The 21,507-nt window shown below is 41.4% G+C and overlaps 1 protein-coding gene across 1 annotated transcript in view; it reads right to left on the minus strand.

Annotated features, from left to right (window-relative positions):
• Window positions 1–21,507, minus strand: part of cachd1 (cache domain containing 1) — a 74,248-nt gene that overhangs the window by 22,117 nt on the left and 30,624 nt on the right. Inside the window, exons 3-9 of the mRNA XM_079350987.1 lie at window positions 18,651–18,799; window positions 10,493–10,599; window positions 6,070–6,196; window positions 4,620–4,764; window positions 4,235–4,451; window positions 3,995–4,144; window positions 967–1,251 (exon numbers count right to left, since the gene is read on the minus strand). Coding sequence (XP_079207113.1) covers window positions 967–1,251; window positions 3,995–4,144; window positions 4,235–4,451; window positions 4,620–4,764; window positions 6,070–6,196; window positions 10,493–10,599; window positions 18,651–18,799 — 1,180 coding nt within the window. The remainder of the gene's footprint in view (window positions 1–966; window positions 1,252–3,994; window positions 4,145–4,234; window positions 4,452–4,619; window positions 4,765–6,069; window positions 6,197–10,492; window positions 10,600–18,650; window positions 18,800–21,507) is intronic.

Below are 21,507 nucleotides of genomic sequence, written 5' to 3' on the forward strand. Positions count from 1 at the left end.
CATTCCATTGTTTTGTGCAGAGTATAAAAAGTATCCACTGTTTAATTGTGTTTAATCAAATAAAGGGAAGATCAACACTTCCTGTATGTCTGTACAATATCGACCTAGAGCCACTTGACAATTAGCTTAGCCTAATGAAGAACTGGAAGCTGAAACAGCTAGCCTGGTGTTGAAAAAATACAGCCTAACAGCATGTACAGATCATGGATTTAAGCTTTGTTTCAATGCATTTGTCTCCTTTGGCAAACGTTCCAGCATGTTAACGAATAGTTTCATGTTTTGACATTAAAAACACGTCCTAACTAAAGTGCCATCTAAAGTCCTAGAAGGCCGATTCTTACTTCAAAGCAGGGCTGTGTTAGCTGCTCCTTGTTTGTAGTCTGTAAGCTAAGCTAAATGTTGCTACCTTCTCACTTTGTGTTCAGCCTAAATTTGAGAGTTGTGTCAGTTTTCTCTTCCTATTCATTGGTTAAGATGAGTTAGTTATGCAACAAGGCGACTGTGAAACTATTCCTTTCAACTTTCTGTGATTGGAATTGCTATGAAATGATGATCTCTAGCAACTGCAGGAGCTTTCCCCATTGACTGGGGACGTTTGGAGTAACAGAAACCCAGAGCCATTTAAAGTCAGAGATTTTACCCCACTTAGGGTCCCTGGTAGAGAAGTGTTACTTAATGAATATATCTGGTTGAGTGCTTGCAGCTTTCAGAAGACTCTTTCACATGCAAGCTGACTGTTTTGCATCATCTTTAAGGCTCTTTAGATCTTTGTAGAAATGCAGAGAAAAACACGCTGGAGGAAACTGTCTATCCCTTCAAAACTGGAATTACAAAATGTTTGTACTTTTGGTGAATGTGAAGCTTTTAAGTATTAATTTGACCTTATTTTGGTAGGGACCACAACACTTACTAACAGTACTTGTGGGTCAATGTAAAGATTTTCTGTCTATTTTTGTCCACACTCACCATCTCCCATGGGGTCAGAGTAGGGTAGGCTGAAGCGAGCCAGGTCGATCATGCGGTTGGGCAGGTTGATGTAGAAGCGGCCCACAGTTGTCTCCAGGTTGCTCAGCTGGTTCAGCACCATCATGCTTCCCTTCACCACTGGCATCATTGAAGCTCCTGCTGATCTGGATGAAGACGCCGCTAAGGAGCGGTCTCGGTCGAAACTTCGATCGACGCCGTATTTCACCGAATTCTGCTCCGCAAGATCTCTCAGGAAGGCCAGCTCCTTCAGGCCGGTAACTCCCTCTGAAGGAGGAGAACATGGGATGAAGAAAGAATGAATAGTTTGATGGGAATGTCGATTTGAGATTTATTCGATTCAATCAAGCTGGTATATCAAGTAACTGCTCACATGGCTAATCAGATTAAATGACAAGAAAAGGTTCAAAGGAAAGCTAAAAAGAGTTAAATGCAAGGCACTTAAGTGCTTATTACTAACATCCTTAATACAGAATAAAGAAAAACTGTTTTCTTTCGCCTCTGGCTGTAATAAACCCCAAAAAGTTCAAGAAGATTCTTCCACAAAACAGGGGCCAGATTCAACAGAATTCTTTCAAACGAGTGAATTCAACCTCATGCAGTTCACATGGCTAAACAGCAAGAGGCTTGAAAGCAATACGGTCATGAATCAGTGTCGACAATGTCACAAGGATTTCCTGAACTAATTTGCAATCAGCAGCAGAGATTATTCATTCATTCACATGGGCCGTGTGATCCTGCGTCATGATCATGATAAAATCCCAGGCGTCTGCCGAACACAACTGTCATCTGTGAGGCTCAGAGATCACAACACAGATAAATCCCTCTTCTTTAGAAAGAAACTATGCAGCCGAGAAGTTAACACATAGCTCAGGCTCTATCTTTCAATGCCTCATAAGGTCATTTAGAGGAGGGTGGAGAACCATGGATGGACCTTACAGCTGTCACCTGGAACAATTGGCATCCCACAACTCATTAGGAAGGATAGCGCAAAGAATGTCTGCTAGTATCCAATCACTGACTGGATTAGAGAAGAATTCCTTTTTAATGCTGAGGCTCTGCTCTGAAGATCACCACGCCTGAGGGGGGGAGGGCGACGTCACAGGTGGCAATGTCAAACCAACAAAGAAGAAAATGCTGATTGAACAGATTTCTGCCCGTTTTTATTAAGGAGGTAGTGTCAATTCCTACTCATACTGTATATCTAGGGTCAATCCAATGATCACTAAAACCAACCCATAACAATATCTGAATTAACATGTTATAAGATATGTGTTTAAGGCCTGACAAATAAACATTGTCTGAATGGTTGTTGATTGCTTAATTGTGTGTTTTAGTCATTTGATTGCTGCTTCCAATGTTACCAAAAAGAGCATTAGATATTTTTGGGGCAACAAGCAGTCAGATTGTAATTGAACTTTTTCGGCGTTAAGTGACATTTTATTTATTTAACCTTCATTTGTACAGGTTAGTCTCATTGAGATCAGACACAGCTTTAAGAACAAAAACACACAAACTCATACACTTTTTACGAAGGTTTTAAAAACATTCAGGGTAACTACATTTTGCAGGTTGTTCCAAGCAAAAGGTGCAGACAAAATAAAAGCTTTCCTTCCGACTCTGTACTGACATTGGGAGCAACAAAATGCCCAAAGTCTAATGAACAAAGGCTGTGGACTCACGAGGAGATGAGAGGAAAGTCCAGAATCAATCCTAGAAGTATGTACCTATCCCAATGTCTGAGTCGGTGTGTTCTTACAGAAGTCCAATTGAGTTTGCAATATGAAGCAATGATGAGTAAGACACATTTAAAAAGTGATCAGTTAAAATAAAATCAGCTATTCGCTAGACACACTGATCAGCTGATTCAGATTACAACACAGTCCTTCTCAGTAGGCAGGCAACACACACAAACACACAAACACACAGGAGTACACAATCAAACAACTGTGTATTATACTGCCAAGGGACTGCTGATCTCCTTGAACAATCAGCACTTCAGGTTTGGCAAGAGATGCAGGGAAAAAGACACACACACAGAGGGCCGTTCAGCTGTGTGCCTCAGCAACAAAACAAATATTTTTTGTGGGATATGCAATGCTAATAAACTCAGAGGACGACAGATTTCTGCATCCTTTTCATCATGGAACACACACACACACACACACACACACACACACACACACACACACACACACACACACACACACACACACACACACACACACACACACACACACACACACACACACACACACACACACACACACACACACACACACACACACACACACACACACACACACACACACACAGCCCTTTGAAGTCTTACTCTCCTCACTTAGATCTACCTCATTTCCATTCTTAGATGCAAAAGCAATCTGTATTAATGGTGGACTAATGCATGTACAGCAGTGGTGTGTGTGCGTGTGGTTTTTTGCAGGTTTTAAAGGAGGCATATGGATGGACAAGGACAACAAAAGAGGGAACGAAAACATACGCACTGCACCAGCAAACACAAAAAAGCCTTTGAGGTTTCTGAGCAGCTCTCTAACCTTCAGTCTTCACTTAAACAAATTGTGCCAAAGAACATAGACACAAGCGATCTGAACTGAAGATTGTTCATCAAATTCTACCAAGAACAATCCTATGTAAATGTTGAACGGGCAAATATCATGATGTAATAAGAAATGTAAGCTGTGTATGTTTTGTTAGCTCGCAAACTGTCACTACAATTACTGCAGCAAAGCTAATAAGTAGCGATAGCATTCCCACTGTAGACAGCACTTCTCACAACTGTCCTGGTACTTTAACTTACATTACAAAACAGCATATCTTGGCAAACTACACGAACAAACACGAGCAGAATGTCTGAATCTCAAAGCCAGTCAGCTTGTTGTGCGTTTACACAATAAATTTTTCATAGTACAGAGAGCTAGCAGTGTGAGCATGACAAGCAGTCGAATATTCATTGAAGCGACTGTATTTCTGAAAGAATAGGGCTGCGTACCATTCATGAGAGCGTAGGTGAGGATCATGACGGAGTTGTTGAGGTGCCGGTTTTCCTCTCTAACCACACTGAGCGTCGCTCTCTTCTCCTGCTCCGACGACTCGCGGGACGTGATCCCAGATGACAGGTAGATGATCACCATGTCTGTGGCTGAAAGAACAGAAACTAATCACCCCACTCATTCGGATCAATGAATGCAAAACACTGGCAGTCATCACTGAGGCAACCCAGATTCCTTACTTGTACTTTGTTTCCAGAGACTGCTGGTGTTTCGGAGTAGCTGGAAGGCCTTCTGGAAGCCGGCTGCGTGCTGTGTGGATGCATCAGAGGCCTTGATGTTGGAGATGAAGGTGCTCATCTTCCTCTTGGTCTCACTGGTGGCTGGAGAGAGCAGACTTTTATAGCACTGGTCCAGGGAACAGGAGCGAACCGTCTCTGCTACTGACAGAATGGAGATCTGGAGAGGAATGATAAAGTGAGAAAGATAATGTTTATTGAAAAAGTTATTCAATATCATCAAGGAATTAAGGATTATTGAATGCTCTGTAAACTTGTAAATATGAGCAGTAAACATACAATCCTCCAAATAAAGTGAGACAAGATTGGTAGGCCCTGGTTCACTGACCTTGTCGTGCTCATCGATGGCGTTGAGGATGACCAGTGCTGAGTCCCTGGCGATCTGAAGCTGGGTGTCAGTCACAGACGCCCCGTGGTCCACAATCACCACAATGTGTTTTGACTGGGGACGTACTGCTGACACATATACAGGCCTGCAGGGGTAGAAATGCACACAAACACGCATGTCCAGATCAGACACTTGACCATACAGGGATATAAATACAAGACAACATTAACACATACCAGAAAAGAAATGGTACTGTCACAATGAAGGCTTACATGAACAGGGGGAGTTTGGATATACGTGCATTAACTATGGAAGGACATGATTTAGTTTGTGGATTTATACTTAAACCAGAGTAGCAATGTGAGTCTGCAATAACCTCACCTTGTCTTCTACTCTTTACCCTCTCAAGTTTTAGTTTCTTTTACTAATCCAGTTCTGCACCTAACTGTAGTTTCTCTCCTTTCATCTCCTTTCCTGTTATTTTTGGTTGCTGTTCAACCCTTCTCATGCAATTCAGCAGAGTTATTTATCAAGAAACCATATGTGCAAGACTCCCTGATGATTAACACAAGTTGAAAAGGTTAGGAAAGTTTGTCTTTACTTTTCAGTTGATGGGTATGAATAATAAAATGTGATTTAAGCAGCTTTGAGCCCTTACTGTAAGATGAACTCATGGTAACGTCGAAAGACTCACAGCAAGGTTATTTAATAATATATATAAAGTATCACAATTGATTTTCTGATATTGACCATCAGTGTTGAAACATGCATAAATGTAGATCATCATCTATTATTTTCAGGTATATATTTTAAAGTGTGCTGTATGTGTTAATGTCAGTAGATTATTGGCTCGCTGGGGTATAAATGGGTGCAGGGGGGGGATCAGCGCCTGCGTGTGTGGTCTGCTGGACAACACAGGGTGGGAAGGGGGATGATGTACTCACAAAGCCTTATTCACACTCGGAGCAGGCCAAGAAATGTCATTTATGTCATGGCTGTATGCCAGCTCACTGACTTGAACAGCAGTCAGAGAAAATCCACGAGACATGATTTAAAAAAAGTGAGAGAAAGAAAATCTAAAAGTGTACCAGAGAAGCAAGAGAGAGACAAAAGAATAGATAGAGAAAAGAAAAAAGAGAGGACAAAACATCTTTCAGCCACAGCCAATAAAAAACCCACAACAATGGAGGTGTGAAATTCCAACAGGCTTTAGTGGTACAGAGCCACATTCCTGCCAAGGGCATGTGTGGTCAGGGTGTGTGTGAGGGCCACATGCCAGCTACGTGCCCTCTGGGCCACCCCACAGCCACTGACAGAGGGGAGGGGGAGTGCTTTAACTTCAGCCCGTCTGTTTTGAGACCATACACAGGCACTAAGTAAACAAATTGGGTGTTCTGCAGATTTTTTTTGATTGACAATGAGAGAAAAACAAATGAAAAAAGTGTTTTACCTGCTGCGGTGCTCGTAACTTCCTTTGCATTGGAACTTGTGGGCGGGGAAGACTGTGAAGATGCCCTCCTCTGAGCTGAAGTACTGCCACTTTATCCCAGGGTTGGACTTTAGGTTGTCTGCCAGCACTGCAGACAGAGCAGTCAGACATTTAAATGTAGTAACATTTTTAAAAACAGGGTAAATAGAGAGACTGAGAAATAGGAGAGAGAAGGGAATAAGTGAGGAGGGGGAAATTGGAAAGGCAGGGGAAACCAATAATTACACACAGGATTAAAGAATGATTAAGAGTTCCTTTTTGTTTATATTAAACTTTGAAAAGGCAGAATGAGTCAGATTTTCCTCTAAAGCAATGTATAGACAAGAAAAACCTGCCTTTAATGCTCACTTATTACCTCCACAAAAGGTGCTTAAGTGCCTGCAGAAGCCTTGCCTTGAAGTCTCATTATCAAGGCGTGTGCAGTGTGAGGATGGGACTTCTAGAGAATGATATCCACACCTTTAGCTCTCATTCAAGAGGAAGGGTGGAGGGACAAACTCTGAAAATTGTTCCTAAACTGTAAACGACAAAACCCTGACTCATTCCGTCAGTATCAGTGAGAAGCTTACATTAAAGCTCTCTCAGGATAGCGGCATTTTAAGTTCAGGGGTTGACTATGATACTTGTGTGAATCAGAGCTGTTGAGAGAAACGACTGGAATGATCAGTTAAAAAAAGATGCTTAATGTGGCGTCAGACAGCCCCAGGATAGATGGTTACATTATCACAAAATTAGTGAAATTATTGTGTTTTAATTTCCGTCAAGTTCTCACGTTTGGTTGGAAACTTGTGGTTTTTGGAAGCACTTGTTTATTTAAAGAGCTCTATAATAAACATTGTGATGTAACGGAAACGTCTTAGAAAATGTTATCTAAAAATACGATCAATATACTGTAATTCCGGACTTAAATTCAGTTTTAATGGCAAGCATTTTGTTTCTTTTTTCAAACATGTATTTTTTGCCTTTTTGCGCCTTTATTTTAGAGACAGGACGGTGGATAGAGTCAAAAATCTGTTTTTAAGTCATTTGCTTTTCACACACACACAAGCTTGAAGGGGAACTAATGCTAACCTTCTCCCTTCATATAAAAATATCTCCATCAGCCAAATACTGTGTAACCATTGAAAATGTTTTTTTTATTTTTTTTTTACATTGGCGCTGCATTCAATCTGTGTGTCATAACTGTGACAGCAGGACGAGCTGAAATAACAGCACAAACTACAACCTCTGCACACTCACTGAGCCTGAGGATTTGCTCAGCACAGACAGATTATTTTTTTTTTTTAACTGGCTCGCTCACAGAGTCAACAGTATCTTCACAGAGATCCCATCACAAAGCAGAAACTTCCTTCCCTCAACTGCGACACAAAACAGCCTTATGTAAAGAGAGGAGGGAGGGCGTTAGAATGACACAAATAAAATGTTTCATCATATAATTAATGTTGTTTTTTTTTATAAACTTAACAAGGTTGCTGTGGGAAACCTTTTGCTCTCCTCCATTGAACCCACGAACAAAGACACTCCGCATTTGAAGGCTACCTATCAGCGCTCTTAAGACCACAGCAGCCAGGTGAAGTGCACACGTCACACACAGACATCAGGTCAACAAATAGTTTATCAATGGGGCTCCAACAGCCTGTTTTGACCTTCCAGCATAGTACACCCCTAAAGGGTTTTGTTTTTGCTTGGAGGGATTGAAGATAATGATATATATTCAATATTTACTGGAATTCAAAAAAGGGAAGACATATACACACTAATAAAAGGTTATAAAACAACTGAAATTATCCACCTGCCAAACATTACAAAGAGCAGCAAAAGACACCTTTGGAAACATTCTTGGTAATAAGCTGTTCTTGCACACAATCACTGCCCATCGTACATTATCCTAACCCAGTCAGTCCATTCATCTCTGACGCTCGTATAAACAGGAAACACTCAGTTGTGTTGACAGTGGAAGAGGGCTTTGTTAAACATCTGTCAGCCTACAGTGCTCCACTCTGCCAACTATGTTTAGATCATCTGAGAAAGAGACGAGCAGGCGAAGCCAAGAAATGGGACCCAAATGAGACCCATCTCCTACAACATAACTGACATTTGTAAAGTTTGATATATTTGTGTAACACTATGATACATTTATTATAAATAAATATCTGCATAAACCATACTTTAAAAGCACCATTTGAAAAAAATAGATGGTTCATTTCAAAGAAGGACAAATATAGTATGTTCCTAACAGACTTCATAAACAACAATGAGACACCTCTATATTCTTTCACATAAAACCACTTATCACTGTTATCACATCCTACACCAATATCTCTTTGATGTCCTCTGCCTCTTAGAAACAGTAAAAATGTAAGATAAGAGGAGAGAAGATTGAATAAAACAGTCTTGATATAATTACTCCGTATCAATCAGCTCTCACCCCTCCCTTCTTCCTCTTCATTCATCATTCTCTCCCTCTTAATTATCCCTCCCTCTCTCACCCGCTCTCTCCCTCCTTCGTCTCTGTAGCTGCTTGTTTAGACTGGGCTGAGACAAATGGGAGAGAATGAATACGCTGGGAACATGGGGGTCAAGGAGGGCTGAGTGAGAGTGTGTGTGTGTGTGTGTGTGTGTGTGTGTGTGTGTGTGTGTGTGTGTGTGTGTGTGTGTGTGTGTGTGTGTGTGTGTGTGTGTGTGTGTGTGTGTGTGTGCGTGCGTGCGTGTGTGTGTGTGTGCGGGGGGGGTAACTTGAACTCACCATGACTGGCTTGTTAGGAAAATAAAACCCAGCCGATGGTGATGTGTTATGAATGGCAGTCATTATGAATGGTTTGTAGAAAGAGGAGGCTGGGTTGGATGTAGGATGTAAGGAAAAAGTGGGAGGTGGACTTGGGATGGTTGACCGCAATAGGATGGCAAAAAAAGAACAAATGATGGTGGTTTCTTGTGAAATGGGAGACTACATTATCCAAGTTTGAGAGGTTAAGGGTACAGAATGCTTCAAATGTAGAATTGTTTTGGGGTCGGGGAAATTGTTGAAGAAAATGGGTGCATTTTTAGATTGAGAAAGATCCAGAGCCATCGTTGTACATTCTTGAGTCCTTTTTCTGACTAGTTTTAATAAGTGCAATCACTCCCTTACAAATGTAACATTTCTGGGGGAAATGGACCATGTACTGTATGAATGGGGGGCTCAGTCTGTATAGAGGCTTGGATTGGGAAGTGGAAGGTCGGTTAAGAACTGCCAGGTCACTCCCAGAGTACTGCCGAAGTGTCCTTGAGCAAGGTACCGCACCACCAACAGCTCTGGCAGGCTCCCTGTGTAGCAGCCCCAGTCTGAAATTGCTCCATTAATCCATGGTCTGTAAGTCTGGTTCGTGCATGGTACATTAAGGTCCAAGAGTATAAAGCAGATTTTCCCTCAGGGATTATTAAAGTACAGTAAATGGAAAAAATGAAAATAATGAACTGAAAATGGAGAGTTTAGAGTGTGGTTCAGTATTCTGGGAGAAAACAGTGCATGTATTTCACTAATGCACACAGCTCAGCTTGAAGTTTTTTCTACTGAAGCAGGAGCAACACACAAAGCCATGGCAGAGGAACAGACAGAGCAGCAGGGGAAAGTTGGACCAGGTTTTGTTCAATTTGATCCATTTTCTTTTCAATCAAACACAGACTGGTCCAGACTGATGTGAGATTCTTATTCTGCAATATACTTGTGTAATCTGGCCCCTCAATAAATGTTTCCGCATGAACACAATCACACTGTGTGCCATTGTTCCTTCTTTTTGAGAGTGATGATGAGCCAACATATACTGTATATGCTCTTTAACTTTAAAAGGGGAGCATTTCTGTGAAAACTGATGCAATTACCACTTGAGGTAAAAGTGAGGACAGAACTGACAAAGCCTTAACAACACGAAGATAAAAACATAAACCACATGAATACATTTGCAGACTGAGTTCAAAGTCAAAAAGAGTGTGTTTGATCTGAGGCTATAAAAAATATTTCTAAATTCGAATGGAGGGAAAGGCAGAGAAGACGGATCAAGAGAGGGAAGAGAGAGAGAGACTGCAAACCTCCCTCTTTCAACACGCACAGCTAATTATTTTTATCAGATCAATGTCCCCCACTTTCAAAATTTTAGAAGATAAGAAGAACAGAAAGAACCGTACAACTTGTTAATTAAAAAATGGTTGCCGTGGCAACAGCTTTTAAATTATTCAGCATTTGGTTGGCAATTTATGGAATACATTTCAAAACTCAAATGGTTTTAAGCTTTACGGTTTTCCCTGTTTGTAACCGTTAAGCCACTTCAATTCATTTAGTACCAAATCCTTATCCTTTATTGTTTATGTGTTTGTGTTTTAATGTCTGTGTGCGTGTGCAACATACCTGAGTTGAGGTCTCGTCCGGGGTTGAAAGCTCGGCTATTGACTGTTGGAGAGAGTCTGTCGCAGCAGATGGTCTTGGAGACGTTGGTATTGAAGTTTCCATCAAACCTAAACACACACAAACAGGCAACATTTGAGGAGTTTATCAAGCGTGTCCAGCTCATTTGTTGGTGGAGCAGCTCTGACTTTCCTCTCAGCACAAACAGATTTATTGCTGCACAACTTCATTTCCAATAGAATAAAAACCCCACAGGTTTGCCAATAGTTCTGGCTTTATAGTTAAATCTAGGCCTCAACTAATAAAGCTCTGGACTGCCAGACAAAAAATATATGTGAAATCATAAAGTACATCTAATTGCACGAAAACATCTGTTGAAACTAATAGATTCTGCTGGTTTCATTTAAGCCTATTTGAATTGTTGGCTGTATCATCTGTTACCCAGACTTCAAATTAGAGAAGAATAATGACTAGAATCACATTTTCCATGGAGAGCTGCTCAAACTTTCTTTCCTCTTAACAAAGGTAATGCCCAGTTTCCAGAATACGTCTGAATGCAGTTGATCCAGCATCATCTATCACAGAGCCCTGCCCAGCATCCATCCATCCATCCATCCATCCATCCATCCGTGGAGTTTGGTCACAGTGGCAGAAGGCTGAGAAATTGACTCAAGAAGTCACTTTTTCTGAGAAATAATTTAATTTAATGACACCCTGTGAACCACATTAATTTCTCCGTGCCTTACATATTGTAGCTGAGGTGTAAAAATGGCGCAAATATCCCACCATCATTGAGCTTACACAAACCCTGTTGACTTTAAGAGGTGAGAGACAAAAAAATCAGACGGTGTAGCAGTGAGCACTTCTTTAACTCTTGGTTTTGCTGCAAACATCCTCACACGTATTATTTTCAGTTATTTGTTTCATTGTTAACCAACAGCACAAGCCGTTATACGACAGGTTGCACGGTTTCCAGAGTCTATCTCTCTGCAGTTAGTAGCTGACCAAAAATGGCAGGTATGCAGAGGAGCTGCCTATTTCTGCACTGCACCAAGTCTGGCTGCTTTGATCCTGCCATCCTGCAAACGAGCCCCCCCTCCCTCCTTCTGGCTTGGCTACATACACACACACATGTGCACACGTAAACACACACACACACACACACACACACACACACACACACACACGCAGATGCTACACACTGTTTGGCTCCCTCTGCTTGTGGACCTGGCACCAGTCTGGTTTGATTGACAGGTGCTGTGATGTGAAGGCTACGTTTGAACTTCACTCATTAGAGTCCCATAAGGCCGAAGTCATTACTATTCTGCCTCAGCCCGCTCTGCATAGAAGGGGTGGGCAGAAATGTGTGCCAGATAAAAAATACATTTGCAGCTGCTTTGAATTCCACATCAAAAAAACACACATGAGAATGAGGGAGAGAGCGATTCGATTCTGATCAGACATCTTAACGAGGGCACACAAAAAAAAAAAATCTGTTTTTGCTGAAAGGCTGGACTCACCAGACTGGAGCAGGAACAGCCACAGAAGCTTAATGAATCACAAAATATGAAAAATAATAGTGGAAATCCAAACTCTTATCCAAGAGCGTTACAATGTGAACACACAACGTTTTAAATAATTCCTCCTCTGAATATGCATATAAATAATGTATTGTAGGAATGCTGGCTTGATTATCATTCCTCCCAGAAGGGATCTTTCTGTATGCGGTAATTAGAAAAGATCCTGAAGACAATTCAAGAGATACAAAACACTGATAATATGCGTTAATCCGGGGAGAGACTGAAAATACGACTTAGTTTTGGTGCTACACATTTTGACTGAAACGTAACTCTCTCTTTTCTTTTAGCCCAGAATAAAGTACAAGTATTGAAGAAAATAAGTTAGAAAATATGCATCAAATCTAAAAAAAACCAAAAGCTGCCATGAGAGGGAAATAACATTTTTCCCCATCATTTAAATATCTTCAGGAGAAAAAGAGTGTACTTACAACTCAAAGTGAAACAGGCAGAAGTATTTAAATGAGATGACACCTGCCACGTTCAGCAGTTACTTCCTTTTTCTAATTTAAAACATACTATTCTATGTAGCTGTATCCTGCTGCAGAATATCCACAGAGGACCCCATGAGTACGATCTCCTTGAAGAGTCTTGCTGTTGTGCCATCTTCAACTTCAAGTGCAATACCCTATTAACTGTATTTGTATCTCTTACTGAAACGCAGAAGTGAAGCAGGATGCAAGCTAGTTTGGTTAATGGAGAGGGCTAAAAGGAAGCTCGAACCAAACAGATCGGATTGTGATAGCAATATGCAGAGAGGAATTTTGTGTTCGAGTGTCTGGCTTTGGTAAAAAAGCTCTTTGAGTAAAACCTGTATGGTTTGTCATGTGTGTAACGGTGGGTGAGGAGAACATATTTGCAATTGATCTGAATCAGAACGTACAGCTAGACACTTTAGAGAATAGATGATGACGTGGAATGGATAAATCTTTCCTGCTATCCCTTATATCCGCCATGTGAATGGCAAAGGACAAAGAAGGAGGGCGGGAGACAGAGTGCCGAGCAGGGAGAAACGTTGAAAAGAAAATCTGTATTTTCCTCATTTGTATGAAATTCTGTTTTGAATTTGTGCCTGTTAAAGGATGAATCCTCTTTTTCTTGTGCATTAAGCTCGTATTGACATCAAGGAAAGGTTTAAGTATCTTAATTCATTTCCAAGTCATTGGACTGTTTTCAGCACAGTTAGATTAGCGTATCTGAAGTATTTTTTATCTATTTTATTATTATTATACAAAAAATGAACATTCATTATTTAGTCTCTTATTTAGATCTCACTGGGAGGCAGAAAAGAATAGGGTTCATAGAACTGTTCATGATGACTGATACAGTATCTCTGATTATAATCACTTCAAACATTTAGACTCACATACAGCTGTGTTGTTTGTTAGCTTACCCACAAGCTGACGTATGAGTGGAGTGGTGGTATCATGAAATATAGATTGGGCTAGAGGGGCCCAAGCTCAAAACTCTGGCTGACAAAGCTGACGTGATTAAGTCTGCTCTGAGGCATTATAACACAATGTGAATACATCACAGATTTGGGTCCAATAAATGCGTTACACTTCTGGATTCTCGGGAGAATGAGATACTTATGTTGTGTTAAATTTTAAAGTCTGTGATGCGATAAGTCCAGGACAAATAACCCCATGAGGACACTTAAGAGTCTCTTACTTTAAGGGTTGCACACATTCAGCTGCCTCCACACTGACATCAATAAATAAAACCATAAAAAACAAGCAGCAATCCAAATTTAACCAGAGGAGCACAGACCAACAAAGCTACCAAAGCTCAGACCTAAACAGGAGAATAGGTCGATCGTCAGCCACAGATGTTTGGTACAAATGTTGGGAAACCATTCTTGGTCTCAGTTTTGTTATTAAGAAAGCTGCTTGATGAAGAAAACGAGATTTGCAAAGTGAATGGATTATACATTTGGTTGTCAGATTAGACTGTAAATCAGATATGGTATGCGAGCATAGGAAAATAGCTGCAGATCTTAAGACCGCCTCACCTCTTCACCTGTCCTTGAATATCAGTGGAGATGTGGAGGAAGGAAACCGTAAAGAAGGGGAGGAAGGAAGCAGTAAAAGGCGAACTTAAAGGAGGGTGAGGAGGATGGGAGTATATCAACATGGCAGACAGAGGCTGGAAGGACAAAACAGTTAAAGCAGAGGGACTTAGGAGGAGAACATTTAAGGGAGTACAGGGCGGACCAACATAGAAGACCAGAGGGGAGAAGGAGAGAGGAAGAAACTGACATTTACAGAGGCCATAGGGAGTTCTGGAAAATATTCTGACAAATATTCACAGCTGTTGAAGTGATTTGAACGAACCTCCTCCTAATTCTTCTGATATGTTGCCATGTCCTTCCTTCGCTCACGACAAAACAGAGGTATCATCATCGTGCTGAATGAGCAGCTTGACCTGAAGCTGCAACACCGAGGAGCTCCTCACTGGTGATCCGTATACTCTTGATGTGGACTGTAAATCTGCCCGTGGCTCAGATAGTGAGAATGTCTCTTCAGAAACAGGAGCTCTGTATTAGCAGCATGCAGTCTTTAATCTTTGCTTAATTATTACTGAAGGTATTTGACATCTGGAATATCATCACTGATATGATGTTACTGCATGTTGGAAAGTTATCAAGAGGTCATTGAGGCAAACTTAGGGATTAGTGTTCAGCACCAAGACAGAAGACAAACTGCTTGTAGATTCAAACCCACGACTGTATAGTTTGTTTAGTTAAGATGCCTGAAATAAATATGTGAAATATGATTAAAATCTCATTTTGTTCTTTGAATCCGAGTTCCTTTCAAAGGAATTACTCAACAACAACTAAATATTTTAGGTTGTATGCAATAAATGTCACAAACCCATTTGGCCAGGATTAGAAAGAACACGTGATTCAAACAAGGTGTGCGAGAAATGAAATGAAAAAAACGGTACTGTGCATCAATTCATCAGTGTGCTGGTTACTAAAGTAAACCTAAACAACAATAGGTAAACCTAAACCTTGAACCCTTGAACCAAGAACCAAGTTTCTATTTTCAACACAAATCAACGCATCAAAATAGTGTTTAAATATGGCAATATACTGGCATACACCATAAAGGACATAGAAAGAAAGTATGTCTCCGTACTGGAGACGTGGTGATCAGTGTAATGGTACAGATGGTAACATGAGAGTGTTTGTGAACAAACAATCCCCCAGACGACTGGATAGATGTTCAGGAAAAAGATAAACACTCAAGGACACCTTAACCATGCTCACATCTAACTATATCTTCCCTCTCCTTTCCACTGTTGTTTTATCCTCCTAAAGAGAACCCTTCAGCGACATATGAACAGTATTTTCTCTGCACAGTTCGTTTACAGCTTATCTCTTCTATACTACTGGAGAAATGAGACTGTTAAGTACCGCCCAGGCTGCTCCCCAGCACACTTCTCACTTTTACAACTACATAGCAGTGGGGCTGTTGAAAATGAGCACCAGGAGGTTTCATGTTAAAAATACAAACACACAGTCACACACGCAACAACTCTACTAGTCATATACATTAGCTATTTTCAGGTCCAGCCTGTCGCTGAGACCCAGCAGTGATTAAAGCATACCAGCAGGCGCTAAGCACTGCCCTTAGTGGCCTCCCTGAGAAATGATAGCCTACTAGCTTGATGGCTAACAGATATGGACACCCTGTGAACCACCTGATCCCTCTCTAAACTGGCTGACCTGACTGAGACCCCCACAAGCAGCTGATGCCTGAGACTAATGAAGGGCACTCAGAGGTTCACTACAAGGAACGCAAGTCCCGTCCTGAGTCTGGTATGGATCCTGTTCAACCAGAAAGATGACATTAGGAATCTTCATGGGACGCCTACAATAAAAAAGATGACCGATTAATCCTTTGCCAAGGAAGAATAGTGCATGTTACAAGTCTGAGAACTTGTAAATGTTTTTTTATTTATTTTTTTTATTTTAAATCTCTCATTTTCAGGGAAGGTGTGCACTGATAAACATCACAGTAAATGTAGCAGTGTTAACTAAAGTGGAACCTCGACTGTTAATAAATGTAAACCGGACAGTACTGAGCTGAACTGGGCTGCTTGTTGGAAAAAGGGCTTTAAAGACATTTCCAGTTCCCTCTAGTTGACAAGACCCAGGAACACTTCAATTCAGGGGTGTATATTTGGCATTTAAATTCCTCCTACATATACTTACATTATTGTAATATGGGTTCATATGGGAAATGTGTTACAAGAAAAACCCATGTAATTATCGTCAGAAATTTTTAAATATAATTCAAGAACAATGTTGATTTTGTTATCACTTCAAAACAACAGAACTACAGCTCTTCCCATTTTTCAGATATAAAGTAGGAAGATGTATGGGAGCCGAAGCTCTCTGATGAAGTGAACTGAAAAAGAAAGACCAAACCTATTCTACATTCTGCTTCTTCAACTATCTTGGGATCCTGCATAACCCCGAAAAATGAAAGCGAGAGAGCTCCGTGCCTTTATCTTCCCCTGAGGAAGATCCTTTGAAGTTCAGGGATCCGTCAGATTCAGCTTCAGTTTGGTATTTCTACCTCCCCTCCCAACCAGCACCACCCATGTGATTCCCCCTGCATCATTCTATCCTTCATATCACGGTCTTATATAATCTTTTCTCTGCAAAATCTGCCTCAAACCGTCTGTAAGCTGTAAATCCCGGGTTTCAGACCTGGCTATAGACAGCACATGTTGGGACATAAATACAACATGTTAGCGTGTGAACAACTGTTGAATGTATGTCCAGCATGTCATGTGAATGATTCGGCTACAGGTGGCTAGTGGCCCAGAGCCAGACCACCTCCTCTCTGCCCGACTGACAAAAAGAGGGGGGGGGGGGGGGGGGGGGGGGCAGGTGACCTTGCAGCCTGTGAAAGTCTGCAGAGAGAAAAACTTCAGAGAGCAATAACTAGTTGATTGGCTGATAAAGGAGAGGAAGATAGACAGAAATGGAGAGAGAGAGGGAGAGGACGAGGGGGAGAGACAGCTGCGGCTCTGTAGATTAGAACTAAAAGCAGCTCTCTCTCTATCTGAGCTCAGCTTTGAACTCTGTTTCTGCCTGCTGGAGTCTGTGATTGGCTAAAAAAACTCACTCTGAACTGTGGGCCGGGGCAATTTTAAACTCTCTCAGCAGAGGGTTTGAATCTGACATTTTCAATCCCACAGCCAGTTTTTTAAAAGTGTTTTCTTCATGTGGGAAAGCCTTTTCTAAAGCTCCATGGCTCATGTAGGCCTCCGAGCTATATTTAGTACACAACGAAGTTAACACTGTGTCATCACATTGTGTGCCTTTATGTGACTAATTACACTGTCAATCCTATAATAAGAGGTCCAATTTCAGTACATTATAACCCTAACACTGGGATCCTGCTCTCATGAGCTTTGGGTTTAGCATGTGATGACTATCCATATTTATTGCTCTATTACTGTGTTAGTCTTTTGTGTCACAAACAGGAAATAAGTACACAAAATATAACAAAAAAAACTTTTTCAGAACACGATGGCTTCTACAGACTGTCTTTGCACTTAAGCGTTTAAAATGTTCAGGTATATAATACCATCCAGCACATCGTGCTCCCATACTGCCTCTATCATTTTCACTTCTGGACTCTGTGGAGGCCAGTCCACTTCCCCAGATCACACCTTGCTGACTTTATACATTATTACTTGATCTAAACACTTTTTTGTACACTACAAACCCAAACAGCTGATCAATGCGCTGCAGGCGGAGGAACATGTATGTGGTGTGCCAAAGTAGTGCTAAAGCAAAGCAGCCTGCTAGCAGGAAATTAAGTGCCAAGAATTTACAACATAACCATAACATTTAACCCATTGTTGCTTTTTAATCTCAGATTTTCTTCAAATTTGCTTAATTGGAGCAAAAGTCCCCGTCGTCATAGCTGTACAGCGCAGCTTCCGTGCATGCCAGTCTCCACTTAAAAGAGCCATGCTGACCAGCATCTTTTGTGGGTAATATAATTACTATGGTCAGATACCTCATACATCCCACAACCCCCAAAATACAGAACTATCCCTTTAAGTCATTTCAGATATAGACCTCCGTTCCAATAGTGAGTATGAGATGATGACAGCTTTCAGAAAGTCAAACCTAATATCCCACTGCCTGACTGGGCTCCAACAAGAATACACTTTTTCTTATTAAACACACACTGCAGCAAATAAAAAACATGCACGGCTGATGAATGCTTAAAAATGTTCTGGAACAAGGATTGGGTTTAAAAATCCAAACAAATGTGTAAGCATGCCAGAGCTGCTTAAGGCTGTAAATTGTGTGACGTAATCTGGCAATGATGAAAACAAGTTTAAACAAAAGGAGAGGTGGGGATTTGTTTCTGGAGCAAAAAGCAGATGTACTGTATAGTTCAGATGCTAACAATGAAAGGTGTGTTTTCAAACAGAATGAACCTCCTGTCGAGATTATGTTCACAGCGTTATGAGTGAGCCAAGAAAAAAACTTTGAGTGTGTGTGTGTGTGTGTGTGTGTGTGCGTGTGTATCGAGGAGAAGTGTACTCACTCCATCATAGATGCAGGTATGGAGCAGCAGTCCTGTATGGCGGTGAGTGGAGAGGTTAGGTGTGCCGTGTAGGAGGCCTCCACCACCTGTTTGTTCCGGTTCACTACATCCAGGTAGCGGTTGAACTTTTCACGGATCTTTTTGGCGAGCTGCACAGAGGAAAAACAAACACTTATCAGACAATCATTAGTGATGGTTGGTGAGTCTTCAATTTACTTCTGACCAAAGCTTCAAGTAGCCAAATGATCACCATGCGCGCACACACAAACACAAACACGCGCACACACACACACACACAAACACACACACACAAACACACAAATACACACGCAGTTAGTCTCTATAAAATGAGCAGGCTAAATGATGACCTCACTTGAATGAAAAAAGGGATCCAATTAACTTGATTGAAGTGTCCGTCTCCGTGTGTAAATATAGTTTCCATTTTACATAAACTACACTAACTCACACTCAATCTGCAGGGAAAATGGAGGTGGTCTGTATATTTTCGAAAGCCATTGTGAGTTACCTTCTCGGTCTGGATGAATACAGAGAAAAGGCTTATTTCCATAGTAACTGGACCCCCTTTGTTCACATCCCTGCCTCCAAATGGGGCTGTTTTTCAAGCCAGGACCAGGGAAATGTAGCACGACCCACTGACCGCTTACACACCTCATCAGCCGGCCGCTATTACCGTAAATTCCGTACTATTGAGCGCACCTGGATATAAGCCGCACCGGCTAAAAATAAGTAAATAAATGTATTTGTACATATATAAGCCGCACTTGATTATAAGCCGCAGGTGTCCACGCTATAACAAGAGCTATTTACACAGACGTAGGCTACCGGTAACATCCGCAAATACTGTAGCGTCCGTACGGACGTTAAAGGACGACGAGAGCGTTCAAATAATAACTTTTAATAACCCGATCACTGTCGGCCGTGACCACGCCGTTTACAGCAGAGAGCAACACATAACTTGCCGTAACAATCCAACTCTCTCCCCCAGCGTTCTCTCATACAGCCACTCAACACGTTCTCGCTGGTGCATTCACTGACTCTCCACATAATCGGAATTATGAACACATTATCAACTACTGACTTTACAACATGAACCGTTACAATACGAAGCCTAGCCGACGGTGTCTGTAACACGGCTGATGAAAAAGATGACCGTAATATATTTCACAAGAAAAAGTCCATCCATTCACTGCCTCAGAATGACCTCATTACTCACTTCCTCAGTCTCTGTTGTCGCTGTCAGTGTCATCTTAACGTGCAGCAGCTCTGTTAGCTTCCTTGACAGCCAGGTCGATCGCCTTTAACTTGAAAGCTGCATCATATGTATTTCTCCGTGTGTTTGCCATGATGAGGGTGCGTGCATGAAGCGCAAAATGACTGATATTAAGATCCGACGTGACGAAGTCAAAAGTTTTTGCGGCAGAAGCTCATTGTCCCCCATAAAAAATCCATGCATTAGCCGCACCGGAGTAGAAGCCGCAGTGCTCGAAGTGTGAGAAAAAAGTAGCGGCTTATAGTCCGGAATTTACGGTACTATTAGCGGTTTAACAAGGGCCTGAGGCACAGCCCACAATTACACCTCTACCACAAAAACACACACACACACACACACACATTAATACACTTAAATGTGCACCCTAACACACTTGACACACAGTGCGTTCCATGCATGGCAGCATGGCAATTAGCTAAATAGACATGGGATTAAAGAAAGGTAAAAATGGGCCAGTGTTCAGACAAGGAGTGTTTCCAAAGTAAGACTTGACTTTTAATAGAATGAATCGAAATATTCCAGAAACTTTGAGCAGTGCAAGTTACAGCTAAAGTTACAGTGTGCAGCCAAAGCCTGCACTCTGCAGATTAACCACACTCTCCAAAACACAGGCCTCGTCTCTCCACTCTCCCACACAACCAACCAGATTTTCGGGTTTGCAGCACCCGGTGGACTTTGTTGAGCCGCAGAGATGGGCTAAGTGGAATGGGTGCACCCTGAACTCTTGTGCTGGGAGCACTGAGGTTTGTGAGCCTTTGACCACAGTCCCTGGCAGTGGTGTTTATGGCAAAACCAAGAGTTACTCGAAAATGCAGGCCTGAGGTAAATAGAGAAGAATATTACACGAGTTCTGCAAACCTGAGGAACTTTGAAGGGACTGGCACAGTGTAAATAAATGACTTTCTTCATGTTGGTTGGAACTGAATTAGTTCATTTGTCACTGGTAAAAGGAGTGGACAAGTTGCGTCTAATTATTTTTTCAAAAACGTTGAGTATCTTCCAGACTGCCGAGCTGACTGTGTGCTGAAGCTGCTGTAATTAACTGAATAATCTGAATGAATTGAAGAAGTTAGGAACTCTTTTCATGCAAAAAAAAGAAAAGAAAAAAACGTTTACTACAAAAGAAGGGTGATTTAAATAACAACAATATAGTGAGCTTTCCAAACTTAACTGTTACAAATTCACAATATTTTGAGTCCTACCTGTGAATTACTGTTTTATTTTCATTTTTTCCATGTTAAAAGAATAAGCTACTCATATTGCCCCTGCAATGTCTCGCCTTCAATATGAATGTCACAGAATCTTGGTACAAGATGTCAGACCACTGTGCCGCCATCGGGGAAAGTACCAGAGAACAGCTCTGTGTGTGTGCGTGTCTTAGCGTGCGTCTATGTGAAGCCCCCACTGTTCGCTTATACGCGATGCTTTACCAACGCAATGTGGTCTACAGGAATATCCCCAATGCTGAAAAGTAAATACACTAAACCAATAAAATGCTACAGAACATTTCAAATAAAAGTACAGTGAGATAATCAACATGCATTGTATACTTGAATTGAAGCATTT

The sequence above is a fragment of the Symphodus melops genome (genome assembly GCF_947650265.1).
Source record: "Symphodus melops genome assembly, chromosome: 8".
In the NCBI taxonomy this organism is placed as follows: domain Eukaryota; kingdom Metazoa; phylum Chordata; class Actinopteri; order Labriformes; family Labridae; genus Symphodus; species Symphodus melops.